The sequence below is a fragment of the Fusarium fujikuroi genome, chromosome FFUJ_chr01 (genome assembly GCF_900079805.1).
Source record: "Fusarium fujikuroi IMI 58289 draft genome, chromosome FFUJ_chr01".
Lineage (NCBI taxonomy): Eukaryota > Fungi > Ascomycota > Sordariomycetes > Hypocreales > Nectriaceae > Fusarium > Fusarium fujikuroi.
This window is the reverse complement of record NC_036622.1, coordinates 735,495-751,373: the sequence shown is the minus strand read 5'-3', so window position 1 is coordinate 751,373 and position 15,879 is coordinate 735,495. Positions and strand designations below refer to the sequence as shown.

General features: G+C 48.1%; 6 protein-coding genes; 5 read left to right on the top strand and 1 right to left on the bottom strand.

Moving 5' to 3' along the window:
- Positions 1-1,011: 1,011 nt before the first annotated feature.
- On the top strand, positions 1,012-2,418 carry FFUJ_01826 (uncharacterized protein; the record flags this gene model as incomplete). The annotated part of the gene is made up of 1 exon (XM_023574395.1): positions 1,012-2,418. One exon carries the CDS (start codon positions 1,012-1,014, stop codon positions 2,416-2,418), a length of 1,407 nt encoding a protein of 468 aa, XP_023423775.1.
- Positions 2,419-3,595: 1,177 nt separating this feature from the next.
- FFUJ_01827 (uncharacterized protein) lies at positions 3,596-4,954 on the top strand (the record flags this gene model as incomplete). XM_023574384.1 has 2 exons in its annotated part: positions 3,596-3,684; positions 3,736-4,954. The coding sequence occupies 2 exons, from the start codon at positions 3,596-3,598 to the stop codon at positions 4,952-4,954; spliced, it is 1,308 nt and encodes a 435-aa protein (XP_023423774.1).
- Positions 4,955-6,582: 1,628 nt separating this feature from the next.
- Positions 6,583-7,968, top strand: FFUJ_01828 (uncharacterized protein; the record flags this gene model as incomplete). The annotated part of the gene is made up of 1 exon (XM_023574373.1): positions 6,583-7,968. The coding sequence occupies one exon, from the start codon at positions 6,583-6,585 to the stop codon at positions 7,966-7,968; it is 1,386 nt and encodes a 461-aa protein (XP_023423773.1).
- Positions 7,969-8,844: 876 nt separating this feature from the next.
- FFUJ_01829 (uncharacterized protein) lies at positions 8,845-10,527 on the top strand (the record flags this gene model as incomplete). The annotated part of the gene is made up of 1 exon (XM_023574362.1): positions 8,845-10,527. The coding sequence occupies one exon, from the start codon at positions 8,845-8,847 to the stop codon at positions 10,525-10,527; it is 1,683 nt and encodes a 560-aa protein (XP_023423772.1).
- An 807-nt stretch (positions 10,528-11,334) lies between these two features.
- FFUJ_01830 (related to methyltransferase) lies at positions 11,335-12,767 on the top strand (the record flags this gene model as incomplete). XM_023574351.1 has 6 exons in its annotated part: positions 11,335-11,478; positions 11,582-11,634; positions 11,696-11,928; positions 12,008-12,429; positions 12,484-12,568; positions 12,622-12,767. 6 exons carry the CDS (start codon positions 11,335-11,337, stop codon positions 12,765-12,767), a joined length of 1,083 nt encoding a protein of 360 aa, XP_023423771.1.
- Positions 12,768-14,314: 1,547 nt separating this feature from the next.
- Positions 14,315-15,157, bottom strand: FFUJ_01831 (related to cytidylyltransferase family protein; the record flags this gene model as incomplete). Its single annotated transcript, XM_023574340.1, has 1 exon — positions 14,315-15,157. One exon carries the CDS (start codon positions 15,155-15,157, stop codon positions 14,315-14,317), a length of 843 nt encoding a protein of 280 aa, XP_023423770.1.
- Between the last annotated feature and the right edge of the window lie 722 nt (positions 15,158-15,879).

Here is a 15,879-nt window from a genome sequence, read left to right as displayed (position 1 = left end):
GAGAGCCCAAGATGGAAGGTCCTTCATTTATCACTTTTGCCAAGGGTTCTAATATGATGGATTGATTAGGTAGTAGCTGCAACGTTAACTCCATGCATATCCGTAAGGTCACTATCCGGAAGTATTCTAGAACCTTAGATTTAGCCTCTTTGTGACAGGCACTCTAAACAAATAGTCTAGTGTTACGCTGCTAATCTGTCGATAGCTTGATTTTAGGTGTTTAACCATTCCCCTTTCTTCAGGCCTCCGATTCACTAGCTGCTAACTAGCAGATAAACAGAAAACAAAGCAAAGTCCTGTGTTTTCAGCTCGGGCTTCTTCTGGTGAGGTTTTGTTTGACAATCAGGTGGTAGAGGGAGGGGCGCTAAGGGAGGAAAGAAAACTCAGGACCTTGACCCCAAATGACAAAAAGACTTAGGTAAGTTAGCCTAAATTAAGCCTAAATTTAGAATACGCTTTGCTAAGTTTATTTTGACACCTTACGTTCAGGTCCAGTGTTTTCTTGCTCCCTGAGGGGGCGGCACTAGGTCCATGTGGTGATGGGGCTGTTCAAGCGTGGTTTGTAGCTTCGTTCTTAGCTCTGTTGGTTCCTTGACTCTCGAGTGTGTTTCATGTTGATGATTTTCTTTATCTAAGCTTTGGTGTCTTAGCCATTTGACTGAACATAAACTTGTCTTTGGCTAAATTGCCCTGTTTGAGTACCCTTTTGGTATGTAAATGTCTGGTGTATACTCTGTGAACGACCTCACCGTAGAATGGACTGAGAGCCAGAGAGGTGTTCATCGACTCTCGGGTAGATTTTGCTTAAATAATAGAACAGGCTTTTTGCCATGGTAGACGAAAGCCTCTGTAAGTTATCTCGAACATGAGTCTCACAAGTATGTAGTCCAAGATATAGGTATATATTGCATCTCTCTGAACCTGAAGCGATGGTATTGATTTACACATCACCACAGTAGCAAGCACTACCCTCCGTACATCCTGAATTCTCCAACATTCCACTCTATCAGCATGTCATCCTCATCTAACAATACGAATGGCGAACAGCAGGGTGCTCTGACCGATCTTCCAACTGAGCTTCTACTTGAGATTCTCCACAAGGATAATCTGGAATGGGAGGACTACTACAACCTCTGCCGTACATCATCTCGGCTATCCCGGGTTGCTCACAAGCCCATGTACCAGGGAGGAGACTATTGCGTCTTTCGAATGGCTTGCTTTCGTGGTGATCTCGATACGCTAGCTATTTGTGCTCAGTATGGCGCCGTGCCGACCCAGTGCAGCCAGAAGGCCCTGTCCGATGGTCCTTTGGGTCTTATTGAGCCGGGAAATGGCCTGTACCGTAGAGATGTGGAAGACAACTACCAGGAGTGTTGGCATTGGAATGTCTGGGGCGACGGATCTCACGGGCCCGGTGACATTGTTATTCTAGGATTCTATGAAGGCAACTTTTCCGCAGAGAGATTCATGAAAGTTTGGCAATGGCTGTCGGACCAGGGGTGTGAGCTCTTCACTTTTATGAAACTACGCTCTCTGGTCCGCATCCCCTTCCCTTGCTTCTCGCATGCTCTCCTATCCATGCTTCCGACGGCTACTGACAAAGCACATCACCAAGGGATCTGCAATGTTATCCAATTCCTTTACAGAGAGGGCTTGAGAATCCCGCATCCGGACAGGAGACTTTGGAGGAGAGGAACGTGGCCAGCTTACTACCCTTTAGCCAGGGAAAATCGCCCGACCATGCTGCAGGCTATGCTGCAGACCAATTGCCCACCGTCCATTCTTGAGCTCTACTTGAGACAGGTCAACGACGAGGGCCTCGTTTTCGACTATGCTAGCACATGGCATTCATCCTTCGACGGACTTGGAAGCGTCTCGCAATTTCTCTCTATATTGTTCGATGACATGTTCGCTCCCTGGATCTACAAGGGTGACAGCACCCGTAGTATGAGCGATGATCTCCAAGCAAAGATCTGCTTACTAACTCAACATCAGGGTGCCAATGCTTTTGAGCTATACGTGCTTCGGGACATTGTTACTGCATTGCGAAAGATTGATGCCAGAAAGGTAAGCCAGGGTAATCTTGAATTTGACCGCGATGGTGTTTGGTGCTGGTATGAACTCTGTATGGCAGTTGCTTATATCTCTGATGAGGATGTTCAAAAGCAAACAGTGGACATTCACTTCACCGACCCGGGAGACTGGGAGATGATTAACCCATACTTCAGTAGAGCGTGGTCCCCTCACAAAGACCTGTCGAATGCGAGAAGAAAGGTTCTCGAGAAGAGAGCTCGTGAGTCCGGGCAAGATCCCAAGGACGTTGAGCCACAAGGAGAGGAGCCAGCCGGACGTAAGTGGGCTCAAATGCCCCTGGATGCTTGGGATTACATCCCTAGCCACTCTAGGATGATAAATTGAAAAGTGACAGATCCTAAAGTAAACCGGCTGGAGTATTCTCCCCTGGAAGCAGTAGCCAGCAGTCCTAGATGTAAGATTCTGTAGTAGTATAGATTGAAAATAGAAAAACGGTGGTGTAAAGTATCCCGAAGTTCCCTACAAGGATTATTCAAGAGTCCGTGAAGCTTATGTCAAGATGGTCCCTGGTCTAAGATATGAAAGGACTTGGGTAAATTTAGGTAAATTTAGGATAAGCTTAGTAGGACTTCAGACCAGATTATTGACACCTTGATTCAATATCAGAAGTCTTCTTGCTCCCCAAGGTCTTGCGAACTCTATCTTGAACCCAACTTTTGTAAGACGTTCCCCCCCTAATATGGAACAATAGCCTAAAATGCTTGGGTTACGGGCAAGTGTCTATTGAGATTTGGCCGAGTCATCTCTTACAACTCTGCTACCTCTAAGCTGTGCCTCGTATGATTCGAGTTCTTCTTTGTTGTACAATGGCTTTGCGAGAGACGATAGAGCAAAGATTGTGGTGACCACAGCTTTCCTTTGTTTCGTTTCTCCTCCTTACTCATACCAATTAAAGACCGATTGAAGTAATGAGGTTGAAGTTCGATAGGTATTGTAGGATCCGTGATCAAGGACAGTTGATCTGAGCCTGCCAAGGTGGGCTGAAAAGCACCCACAAGCTTGGAGATGGTCACCTAGAGTAGAGCAATGCAGCCCCTGCCCGGAACCTTCTACCAACAGCAGTTCGAACAAGTAACTAGCAATGATATATTCATAGTTCCAATTGTACGGCATCGGTCGAAGTTCAAAAGAAAATGCTCGTTTCGGAAAACCCTGACTTGCGCTGGTGAGTGGCTGTTTGGCATGCCAAGTTCTTAGTAATCTATTGTATTAATTCTAGGAATACCAGCAGAAAAGATATCGCATTTCGAGGCCAGTAGGGTTGTTCATACGCAAGTTCAACAGCGTAGTGATGATGCTTCTGCCTAAGTCTGCCTCTCACTGCCAGGGGTAGTCCTGCTCTGTGACGGACTGTGAGATATGAGTATATATTGAGAGTTGTGGACTGCAGCCCCAAACACTTGTACTTTTCAAGCAACAGTAACTTGAGGAAATTCTGCCCAGCGCAAAATCTTTCAGAAACTGTTATCAGCTTTGCACACATCAACCTTCAAGCAGCAACATGTCGGTGACACGCAACATCACCGAAAGCCGCCTACTTCGACTACCTCCTGAAGTCCTTCTCCTCATGAGGGAAGATGATTCTCTTGAGTGGGAAGATCTTTGAAGACTTCGCCATGTATGCTGTTTCTTCTTCCACAGTCTGGGTAAGCGAGTGCTCAGGGCCAGAGACCCTTTCTTCTTTCGCAATGCATGCTTGCACGCTGACGTGGATATATTGATCGAGTATCTGAATAAAGATGCGACTCCAACTGGTATCGTTTGGGAAAGTCCTCATCGTTCAGCAGGGGATTATGTAGTCGATGGATTCCGAGCGGGTAACTTCTCTGTTGAACGATTCAAGCAAACCTGGCAGTGGTTGTCAGACCATGGATACGAGCTTAGTTACTCGGTTAAAAATACTGGGGATGCTCCCGGACGTTATCGTCCTTTCTCTGCGGACCTTCTGTTCATGGTATGGGACGCCACTGATGCTGGACGTCTTCAAGCAATTTGCGATGTCATCCACTTCGTTGTCGATAAGGGTATGATGTTTCCAAGCTTTCTCGAATACTCGTTCGAGGCAGAGCGGGAGCCAATGTGTAGAACTTTGATAGGATTTATGATGGCTATTCACTGCCCGGCTTCCATCCTGAAGCTGCTCTTGAAGCGGCTCCATGACCAAGGCTTGACCCTGAAGAGTCTCACCAACAATCAGGTTTATAAAGGCGAAACCACGGAGATCTCCGCGTTCCTATGGGAAATGTTTAGATACATTTTCGATTCAATCCCCCCTATGTTAGAAGAGGATGACGGGGACAAGGCCAGGGTGCTGCTCAGACTTGAGGATCCCAACGGAATAGCAGACAAATTCGGGGACAAGGTCAAGGCGCTGATCGAATACAAGTCTGTTGATGATGTTGAAGCGCGGGTCTTGAAAGATATTTGGGGAGGTCTTCAGAAGATGGCGCGCAAAAGAATCGAACGAGGCTTCCTCGATTTTGACCAAGATGGGCTCTGGTACTGGCGCGAGCTAAACATGTCAATTGCATATCTTGCTATCGAACGGACAGTCCTGACACAAAGGCCTTTGCACAGTCAGGATCCCTACCCTATTCACGCATTTGAACTCCATCACCAAGGTTGGTACCCCCCAGAACAGCTAAGCTGGATGAGAATGTTTCTTGCAGATCGCAGAGGGAGAATTGAAGCTTCAAAATTCGGGGACAGAAGTATAGGTGACTGGTGGACCATGCCCCTTTGCGACTGGGACTTTTTTGTCCCACCACACAAGTTTTTCTGCAAGGGTTATCGTGAGCACAGAGCAACTGAAGAAGTCTGGTCGAGAATGAGGGATGAGGCGCCGGATCCCATACCTTGATAGGCGGGCCGTGGATGGTAGTGTTGGTACTCAGGGGTGTTGTATGAGGTGTTGTCGTTAAGGGGCTGATGAGGACTAGTAAATTGGGTAGTAGTTTATGATATTGTTTTTGCTTTAGCAGTCTGGATGCGGAGAGAACGAGTATATCAGGAGATTGAGGAACTTATAATTCAACATTATGCTTCGCGTTATTGCGTCTATAAAAATTGTATTTATACTTACTGGTGGCAATAAGTGCTTGTAGCTGACATCTGTAACAGATAAATAATACCTATATCATAGTTAATGTCATGCTAATCATTAGCCTTGCTCACTTGAACGTATATCTTTGTCTTCTGCATAACTTCTATTTAAGTAACTCTATGCCAATTGCCTACATGCAGGAGATGATTCACAGTCAAATTCATATCAGGTAAATGCGACAGTGATTCATAGTCAACCTCGATCCCCAAAGTCACTGTGCAGATCGACCTGGATACAGGCGCCTGGAGCCAGGTCCCCCAACACTACAGGCCACTTCTAATGGCCATGGTCGAGTTTTCCATCACTGGTGTGCAGCTGGACAAGGAACTTGAGGATCAGAGGGTGGGCCTGGCGAACGAGGAAAATATGTATCTCAGCTGTCATGGGTGTCATACAGTTCGAGCGCTGAGGGTTATACACTATCGACAGACTGGAGATACTCCACAGCAGTGAGAGATGAGAATATTGGGATCAATCTCCGCACACCAACAGGCTTCAGCTATGGATGGATAGTCTCTATTGCTGAGAGCGGAACTCTTTGAAAGGCGATATGGGAAGAAAAACCAGTGGAGTTAGGAGGGCCAAGCTATACTGATGGACAGTGTCCGTTGGAGAAGGGGAAATTGTTGCCAGATGATATGTCCTCAGGGGTTGCAAACTGCCTTTCCTAGTAATGCTATATCTTAATGCACTTTAGAGAGAGCACCAAGTCATCGTCTCACGAGAATATACTCACTAAAAGCCACCCTGATTCCTCAAAATTACTGAAAAATTGGTGTTCACCTATCGTCTACCTATTTGTGCAACACAACTTGTCGCGCTTACATCATTAGAACACATCCCGGTCATTCATTTCGTCCTTAGTAAGTTTTTGCAATATGCAACTAACCTAGGAATGTCTTTCTTGTCGTTTAGATCTGTTGGTGAAGTAAGTTTCTTGAATATGTAACAAGTGAAGCTTACATGATGCCCGCTCTCTTTGTCTCTTAGTCTGAACAGAAGGCTGCCGAAAGACGAGAACAAGACTAATGTCGCTTTAGCTTTGAGTATTTCTTACTTTCGGTCACATTTAACAAAGATCGGCCCAATGTTGCGTCCTAGGTAGTCAGGTCAGGTCCCGTAATAGATCATCTACTATTATCCTTACCGCCTTGCCTCAAACCAAGCTCTAAAAGACACAATGAATCCGTGAGAGGGCAATACACAGTAGTCTTTGATTCTTTTGGACATTGAGTAACCGAATGTAATGTTCAGAAGTCAAAGACCTACGGAGACTGGCTGTTCAGTAGAAAGACATCAGTATAAAATAAGGCCCTGGGGCATGAGTAACAATATTCCGTACACTTGAGCAAACACTATTCAACCACAATAACAACGCCGACAAAATGTCTCTTACTGAAAGCAAGACCAAGTCCCAGAAGCTTGGTCTATTTGATCTGCCCGATGAACTCCTCCTCTGCATCTTTGAAGCTGAGGATTTGGAATGGAGAGATCATCTCAACATTCGCCACGTATCATCTCGACTCTTTCAATTGACGTTCAAGCACGTTTACAACGGGAAGCGAGAGATTTTCGAGCATGCCTGCTATATGGGCAATCTTGATCTCATAATTGAGTGTCTCAAGCACAGAAACGTTCTCACCAGTCGACTTTGGGAAACGACGGGGCGCCGCGAAATCTGCTGGACACCGCTTGATATCCTTTCATTGGGGTTTCTGGATGGGTACTTCTCGGCTGATGCATACATAAAAGTAGCTGAGTGGCTATTCGCTAACGGATATCATACCGGGCAGGTCGAAAGGATCGAGGGAGAGTTAATAACTTCTTCTGTTTTCCCTCCCCTTGTGCTGACCACGATCCCAACGGCAACAGATGCAGATGAGCATCGTGCCATCTGCCAGGTAATCGAGTTCCTCATAGACAAGGGTTTGGGATTTCCGTCTGAAAGGCTACGTAGGGTGTTGCCCGCGAAGAAGGGCGGACATCCAGGATACCGGGAATTTGCTAAGGGCTTTGACAGCATTATGCAGATAATGCTGCAGTCGGCTGTCCCCCCCGATCTCTTCGAGGTTTTCCTTAACAAGATGCTTTCCGATCGGGGACTGACTCTCAGGTCTCGCCTTGCCCCTGGCCATCGAGTTGACATTGACTGGCACGAATGGACAGGACTCCATGATCTAGTCCACATCCTTTTCGATGACCTATTTGCTCCATGGATATACAAAGGAGACAGCCCGAATTACTTTTCCGATACCTTTGAGGCTAAGATCAAGTTGCTCATCAAATATGACGGGATTGATGGCAAAGAGCAGTCGGCACTTGAAAATATCCTTGAAGCTCTGCGTAGGATCGAAGAAGAGCAGAGAGACAATGGCGGTCTCAACTTTGAACGAGACGGCACATGGTGCTGGCGCGAGATCTGCCTCTCCATCTATCAGACCCCTTTCCTAGGTCGGAGGGTAGGCAATCGATATTCTCAAGAAGACTATCCACAAGCAATTAACCCCATCAACGAGAGACGCGTGCATGAGTTCGCAATCCCTGGTATGCTATGGTATCCCCCTGAGATCCTGGTAGATGCTAGGTCGACTATTTTTGAGCATGTTCACGACAAGCTCGACCCGTCCTGGCTCGAGGATAACACCGAAAGAGATTGGGTCAATATGCCCTTAGATGCCTGGAACTTTATAGGCGTTAAAAAGCGGGGGCTTGCTTTTATGACAAAAGGGGGCCGTGGTCATTTTCTTAGCACCGGTCGGGTTGTTCGATGAAGATGTAACTGGAAGCGAGGCAGACGATAGCGCTATCGTTGAGGATCTTGTTACTTATTTTAGGTAGTTGTTTCTCTCTGCTAAGATTTAGATTCGTAGACTAGTTAGAGCGTCAATCTGTGTTAGGTCATAAAAAAATAAAACAAACTCATTGCTTTGTACCTACACACATAGAGATGTATGATGAGCTATTGCTGCTGTTCGGGCCAGAACCTCACATTTACAGCAAATTCATAGCATAGCAGAAGAACAAACTATGGTTAGAAGCCGGGTGTACCAAGTGTTTTTGGAACAGGAGGTACTTGATTAATGACAAAGGATGGGCATTTGGTTGAGGTAGGGACATGTGGTTGTTCCAGATAACACTAGAATATGAAAAGAACTACGCTATATGTCTTCGATCTACAGAGGCTGTCGAGATCGTTGAGTGTCAGACCCAAGACTCCCATTATGCTCTGACAGTATTACCGCTGTCATGATTGAAATAAACAGATAAACAGACGAGCAAACATGCGCAGGAACGAACAACCCGTAGTACTCAGGGATGAAAAGACGAAAGCTTCAACCTCCATAATGTCACTGACCACACTCACTGAAAAGATATCAGATTCTTTCCACCTCAATCCAATATTACTGTGTAGTTGATGTAGCGAACAGCAGCATTGGATGTCCCAGTTTCTCATCATGTTCCCGAAAAGAACTGTTCGTCTTTGCGAGTATAAACTGACACTCATCTGCAGTATTAACTAGAGATCAAACCTCTCTCACACATTCTTCTCATCACTTCGAGAAACCCAACCGACATCTTCCTTTTCATAAATGCTATCTTCCTTCTCGGAAACATTATCTCTGTAGCATTTCGTTGCCAGGACAATCATGTCCTCGCAACAAAACTCACCTCCTCCGGCCTCGGGCTCCAGCTCTGAGCTCATCCCACGCAACACTCTTCTCGGTCTGCCGGAAGAGCTTCAAGATCTCATCGCTAAAGCAATCAGCGAAGACAGCGACGTAATCGTCGACACGTTGTGTAAGCTGACACTGGTCTGCGAGCAGATGCATCGGATTGCCCGTCCGTATGTCCTCCGCGCCACAAGCTATAGGGCGTTTCGGCGGGCTATTGAGTCGGCCTGCCTTCCGATAATGCGTCTCTGTGGTGAGTGCCGCGCAGCCCCAGTCGAGATGAGCTGGCCTGTAAGACCGTCGTGGAGGGAGTATCGACCGATCGATGCTCTACTCCTCAACTTGGACGAGCGGCATGATAGTCCGCGAAGCGAACAGTTGCAGAACAAAATTCGAACGAGTGTCTATGAAGCTCTTGAGTGGCTCCTTGAGAAGGGTGCCAGCGGAGAAGCAAATCTGGTAAGTGAATCCCTTAACGGGTTTCGATATCTACGGCTGGATATGGGTCTTGGACACATGCCCACGAGACTCCTGAAGCAACTCCAACTTGACATTGGTAGACCTGGAGTTGAAATGTATCTCAAGATGATTGAGCTGTTGAGCAGTTATGGCTTTCCGAACCCAACTCGATCCAACGCCCTCGACGGCGTGGTGGCCACCGACAAGTTACCTTTCTACCATCCGGCGTGTGACTGGGCGGACGCGCAGCCATACCCTTTTGTCAACGGTGCGATAGCAGACACGTATTTCACGGAATACCCACTAGACCTGGCGCTCAAGTCGCATATTCCGCCTCGTCTTCTGGAGTTGATGTTGAAGGAGTATGCCTGTCGAGGCGTCAGTCTGCTCACATTTTACAAAGAGTGTCCGGAAGGTCTCAAGAAGACCTGTAAGGGAAAGAGGCCTCGTATAGATGATGACTGGGTGGGTGTAAGTTCCGTTGGCACTCTTATCGGAACGCTCCATGCTGATTTGCACAGCACGTCGGTGACCCGTTGGAGAGCATCGTATCCTGGAGAAGTCGCTGACATTTTCCGGCAGAAGCTCGACATCATGGTCAAGTACGAGATGATTGACGTGCTTGAGGAGCTTCTGCTCAAGAGTATTCTTGGAGCTCTGGATTTAATCACAGCGCAAATCACTGCAGCAGGACGTGTAGTGCCTATGCAGTTCATGCGCTCGTGGGTGACGCTATGCGAGGCAGTTCGACCCCATTGCGCCGACGAGTATGAGTTTCTATACGATATAAAACGCACAATTGTTCGCAATGGACCTGGACGCGTCCATGAGTTCGTTATTGATACCGAGTGGAATCCATGGTACATGTGGTTCATGTGGTCTGATGCATGCAGACGTCGTGACCTGACAATATGGAACATCGGTAGGGCCGAATTCCACAAGAATAGAAGGTATTTCTGGCAGAAGCATCACGGGTACGAGATCGAGTATATACTCGGGTACTTTGACCGTGATCAGGTCCAGCCTTGGTACGAGGTTGATGTGGTCGAGTGGTGTCAGCAAATGCTGGGAACTTTTACTGAGGACGGGGTTCCTGACGACTTGAAGTATGATTTTCGCACCTGGTGTGAGTTCATGGAAGGGGAACTTGACGAAGAGTCAATTCCCTTCGAATGGTGGAGCCAGTTCACGAGAGCGTGATGAAAGGAAGCTTGCTTGTTTGGGCGAGAAATACTAGATCTAGCTGGGTACGGGGGTTTAGCATTCGCGATACTGGGGGATAAGTAGGGACAATTGCTTTTGCTGAACTTAACGAGCTCTGGACGCTCTTGAATTGATTGGATATAAAAGTTGCCATTGAAGCTATCACGGGTGATGCTTAGAGGTTGATGTGATGTAACGATCAAGGTTGAGACGAGAGGGCACTAGACTCAAAGCCACGCCCCCCCCCCCCCCCCCCACCTGAACCATCCATGGCCTTGCCTAGTACTGAGACACCGCTTACGGGAGCGACGGGATCTACTGTACAGCACCGTCTAGCAACCAGAACCAAAAGTACAAGTAACTTTTGTCGTTTACAGCCCAAGGCTCTAGTTAGTCTAGTCTATAGTCTAGTCTAGGTAGTCTGTCTTGATTACCTTGGGTTCCATCGAAGGCAGACGAAGGAGGGGTCGGTTGGGTTCTGTTTGCCTCTGATCTTTTTGTTCTCTGGGTAGGTAATCAAGGTTGCTTTTTGCTATACCGACCTTTTGATTTTTAGCACTAGGCTCTAGACTCTAGACTCATCTTCCCTCTCTCTTTTTCTTTCTTCTTTTCTCTTTTTTCTTTCATCATCTATCGGTATTGATTTGACTCTGATACACAGACTCTGATATACCCTGTCCAGAAACATCTCCACTCTTCACAAACGTTGGATCCCTTCAACCAACAACACACCCACTCACCCCCCCATATCACTCACATAAGAGCACTGACTGTATCAAGTAATCCTATGGATCGCGATATATCATGACAGACCAACAGCTTCGAGACACCCCCACTGCTACTGCCACTGACTCTCCTCCTCCTCTTGCTGCTGCAGCTGCTGCAGCCCCCGCTGCTCCATCCTCCCCCGCTCCTCAGGCCGAGCTCATCCCCGCAGAGGACCCTGAGGTGCGTTGTACCCTATCTAACCTCCCTCCTCTCTTACATAAAACCTGTAGAGTAATAATCATTGGGAATTAACATCTTGTGTCTTTTTTTGCCGTGTCTGTAGGATACTTCCGATATTGATCGTTATGAAATTGATTCAGCTCTTGGATCCGATGCGTGAGTTTGTTCCACATCTCGTATGTCTTGTTGTTCCGCTCAACTCACATATCCCGCTCAGTGCCAGTTTCATGTACCCGGACTCGGTGACGGCGAGCATTCTCGAGTACAGAACTATCCAAGGGAGAACATATCACAGCGATCGCTATGCTCATGAATATGTCATGCCGAATGACGAGCAGCAGCTTCAATCGGTTGACATCACCCATCACTACCTCACTATACTGCTAGATAACAACCTCTTCTTGGCGCCCATATCGCCTCATGTCCAGAGGGTTCTCGATGTCGGAACTGGTTCCGGGATTTGGGCAATGCGAGTTTCCCTCTCCGCCTCTCACTTCAATTGGCTGACTTGTCTTCAGAGACTTTGCAGATGCATATCCAAGCGCTCAAGTAATCGGCTCAGACCTCTCACCCACCCAGCCTGAATGGGTTCCTCCAAACGTGCACTTTGAGATCGCAGACGCAACTCTCACCTGGCCCTGGAAAGACAACTACTTTGACTTCATCCATATCCGCTACCTCTTTGGAGGAGTCCAAGACTGGCATGCCCTCTTCCAAGAAGCACATCGCTGCTGTGCACCCGGTGGCTGGGTCCAATCATGCGAGGCTGACATACATTTCTACTCCGATGATGGAACGACAGACAGCGAACCTGCACTCCAGAAGTGGGCGGATCTGTACGAGAAGGGCGGCGCAGCAACGGGGAGGACGTTTTTCCTTCAGCAGGAGGCGCTGCAGGAGAGGAGTATCACAGAGGCTGGCTTCACGGATGTCAGGATATTTGATTACAAGGTACGACAGCGGATTTGTTTGAGGTGATCCCTGCTAACGATGTTTGGGCTGCAGCTACCCGTGGGAGGATGGACCAGTAATCGGAAGCTTTTTGAGCTGGGCGAGTACGTCAGGTTGACTTTGGAAAACGATCTTGAGGGTATGTATCCGCCATCATATCTCGTCTCGCGCTCGCTGACTCGCTCGTCGCAGGATATACGCTGTATCTTTGGCATAACGTGCTGAACTGGCCGAGGGAGGAATACCCGCAGTTTCTCACGGCGATGCGAAAGGCGATCAGTAGTCGCAAGGTTCATGGATACATGATGGTGCGGTACGTTTACGCGCGGAAGCCTTGAGGCGACGAGGTATCAACGAATGCGACGAGTGATGAGAATATTGGGCGGTCGGGCGGTCGGGCGGGCACATAGAGCGGGAGGATCGTGGGCACATGGGAAAGACGTAGTGCGTGGGCTTGTTTATCTTGACGATCAAAGGCGTATTTCGGACATGGCTGTTGGGAGAATATATAATCGGTAGGATATTTGGCAATAGACATGCACTCGAGCAAGACGTCTGCACATCAACGCGACGTAACTCCGTTGGACAGCATTTCCTTCCCGGCGCGCAAATTATTTCAATCACCGCAGCAACACGTATAAACATCACAGCTTCTTCCTCACCTCCAGGGCAAGCCCCAGCAAGCAATGAAAAAGAGAAGTAGAAAACACGCCTGTCAGACGTCCATCAACACCCACCCCGACCGCGCGCCCGAAGGCAAGACCGCAATCAGGGTCGAGATCATCAAATACAACCATCTCTATACAGCCACCTGCACGAAGCAAGCAAGACCGCCATCCTTGCGGACAGATTGAGAGGACCAAGGTATTCACTCTAGGGTGTCGAGGATATACATTCATCAACCAGGGTGGGATCTGTGGCTCTTTTAGGGAACCAAGAGAAGGTCGAATACTATAGAAATGATTCTCTGAAGTATTGTCGACATGAAGAAGAAAAGAAGAAAAAAAGTCCAAAAGGTGGGAGGGAAGGCGCGCTTTTATAGAGTGCCTGTGGGGCGCGGGATCACTCTGCCTTCACCGCCTAAAAGTTGCGGGCAGAATTATTTTTTTTGAGCCTCAGGGTTTTGAGGGATTTGAGGATTCTGATTGGCTGGTAGGATGTGGATTGGTGATCCACCGCAGACGACTTTGAGCTGCGCAGCGAATCACGGCGAAGGGAGAGTGGATGCTGCAGTGATTTTTTTCTGCGCGATGCGAGAGCTTCGATTTTTTTTGAAGTGGATCACTTTGGAGGTTTGCACCGAAATTGAGATCAAATGCGGAAGCAGAATGCGACTGCATGAATCATTGCGCCGAGATGGGAGGCCATACTTGACTCTGACACTCTGTGATGCTCTCGAGACTTGGGCTGGAACGGATTTCGGAGTTGACCTTGTATAGATCTGCGCCCGTCTCGAGATATGCATGCACAGGATGGTCAAATGTGAAGTCCTTTTCCATGTAGTCGTTTTCATAGTCGTTGTACGCTGAGTGCATCGTCTTGTTCACTACTCGTACGCAGGTGAACATACTTCTGTTGCGATGTCTCGCCTTGATGTACTAGATTCGGGAGTATCACTTCACCTTGAAATAGCTACGGAAATAAAACATTCACTGGGGGCAGGATCTCACAGTTACTGAGTCGCAAAGCAAGATGTTGTGATTTGACTTTTGGCTTGTCCTCTACCCTGCAGTGCCTGTGCTTGAGAGGACCGCTCGAGTTACAACCCAACAACGTTTGGCAAGCATTTCCGGCGGTCTTCATGAGTTTCTCGGTGCACCTGTGAAACTTTATATTGCACTTATGAGATCGTATAGCGGCTATTTCGAAAATCACTAATATGACACTACAGACTCTCATCGCGATCTCTATACAAAGCCTCCCTTTCAATCCACCCTCTAACCTCATCCCCAACCAACCCATCCAAACTCCCTTTACCACCCTTCACAACTTCTCTCACCCGCGAACTGCTCACATCGCCATCGCCATCCCTTCCCTCGACCATTTCCACCCTCTCAATCCAAGCTTCATTACCTCCGACATCCCTCACTCTCTCCTTCGTCAACCACGCCCTCTGCTCATCGACTCCTCCCCACGTCTCATCCGGCCTCGTCGTAACTCTCACCTTGCACTTCTCAAAGAATGGCCCTAACGCATTTTGGATACCTTCGCTGTAGTACTTTGGATTAAAAATGCGGACTATCGTGTCAAACCCTGCGAGGAAGGTCTGTACCGGTTGACCTCCGTCTTGTGTAGCATAAAACCCCGATTCTGATATGGCTTTCGCTTTGTCATGAAAGAAAGGCATGGCCGTAACAGCAACATCGATCTCTACGCCCTCATCAAGCAGCTCGCGCCCCATCGCCTCCATCATACTCAATCTGATAGGAAAACTCGCCGGCTTCGGCGCCTTATCAGCATTATTCACCGACAGCAGCAACATCAGCCTCTTCTCCCCTTCTAATCTCAACGCAGAACGTGCCATGCTTGCGTGCGCTAACGTCGGCGGATTGAAGCTTGAGTCTAGAACCACAAGATTCTGTAGTGGGCGGGTTGGTCGGCGCGGCGCGGGGACATTGGAAGTGTGGGGTAGAGTGCAGAGGATGCGGAATGAGTCTTGCGAGGATTGGAACGATGTGAGGGCGCGAGAGAATGACGCAACGAGCGATCGAGCTTCTATTAAAGGCATTTTGGAGTTTGATGAGTTTTTGGCGCTCATGGTGTGGTGATGTGAAGGATGAGGTTGGAAGTTGTGAGATCGAGCAGTGCAGCAGCAACGTGGGGCAGCGATCGACTGGGGTGAGCCAGAAATAGCTGGGAGGATAGATGTCACTTTGGGGGGTTCAAGACCTCTTTTCTAACATCAAACCAAAGACGTGGCCATCTGCAACCTCATCGTCGTTGCGTTGGCCCACCGAGATACTATTGCCAGTATCGCCAGGGGCAAAGGAGCTATCCTAGTCACCTTAGCTACGGTGCCAGCTCGGAAGCGGTGATTCGCTTGTTGTGGTTCAGTTCGAGGAGTCGCAAAAGGATCCGGACACGGTCATCGCCAGTATTCAGCTATTCCCAGTCGCATGCATAGTAAAAGCACTTTTTAGGTATAACTTTTCCTGCTTTAGAAGACAACGAGGCCACTGAGCTATGGCAAGTCTGAGAAGGGCTATCCATATCCTTGTTATTTAGGGCCTGCATGTCCTCAGTATCGGTTGGTTGGCGGGTGTAGCCATAGGTAAATGGCGAAGTGAGGTCCTCCCAGCCACAAGACCTGTTATCCTCCCCTGAGGTACTTTAGGAAATCGTGGAATGGTGTTTTGAAGTTGACCCGAAGTTTGCGAATGTCCGGACAGCTCTCACTGATCGCAATAGTCTGTGGTGTACTCACTCGGGCATATTGGGTGTGCGATGTGC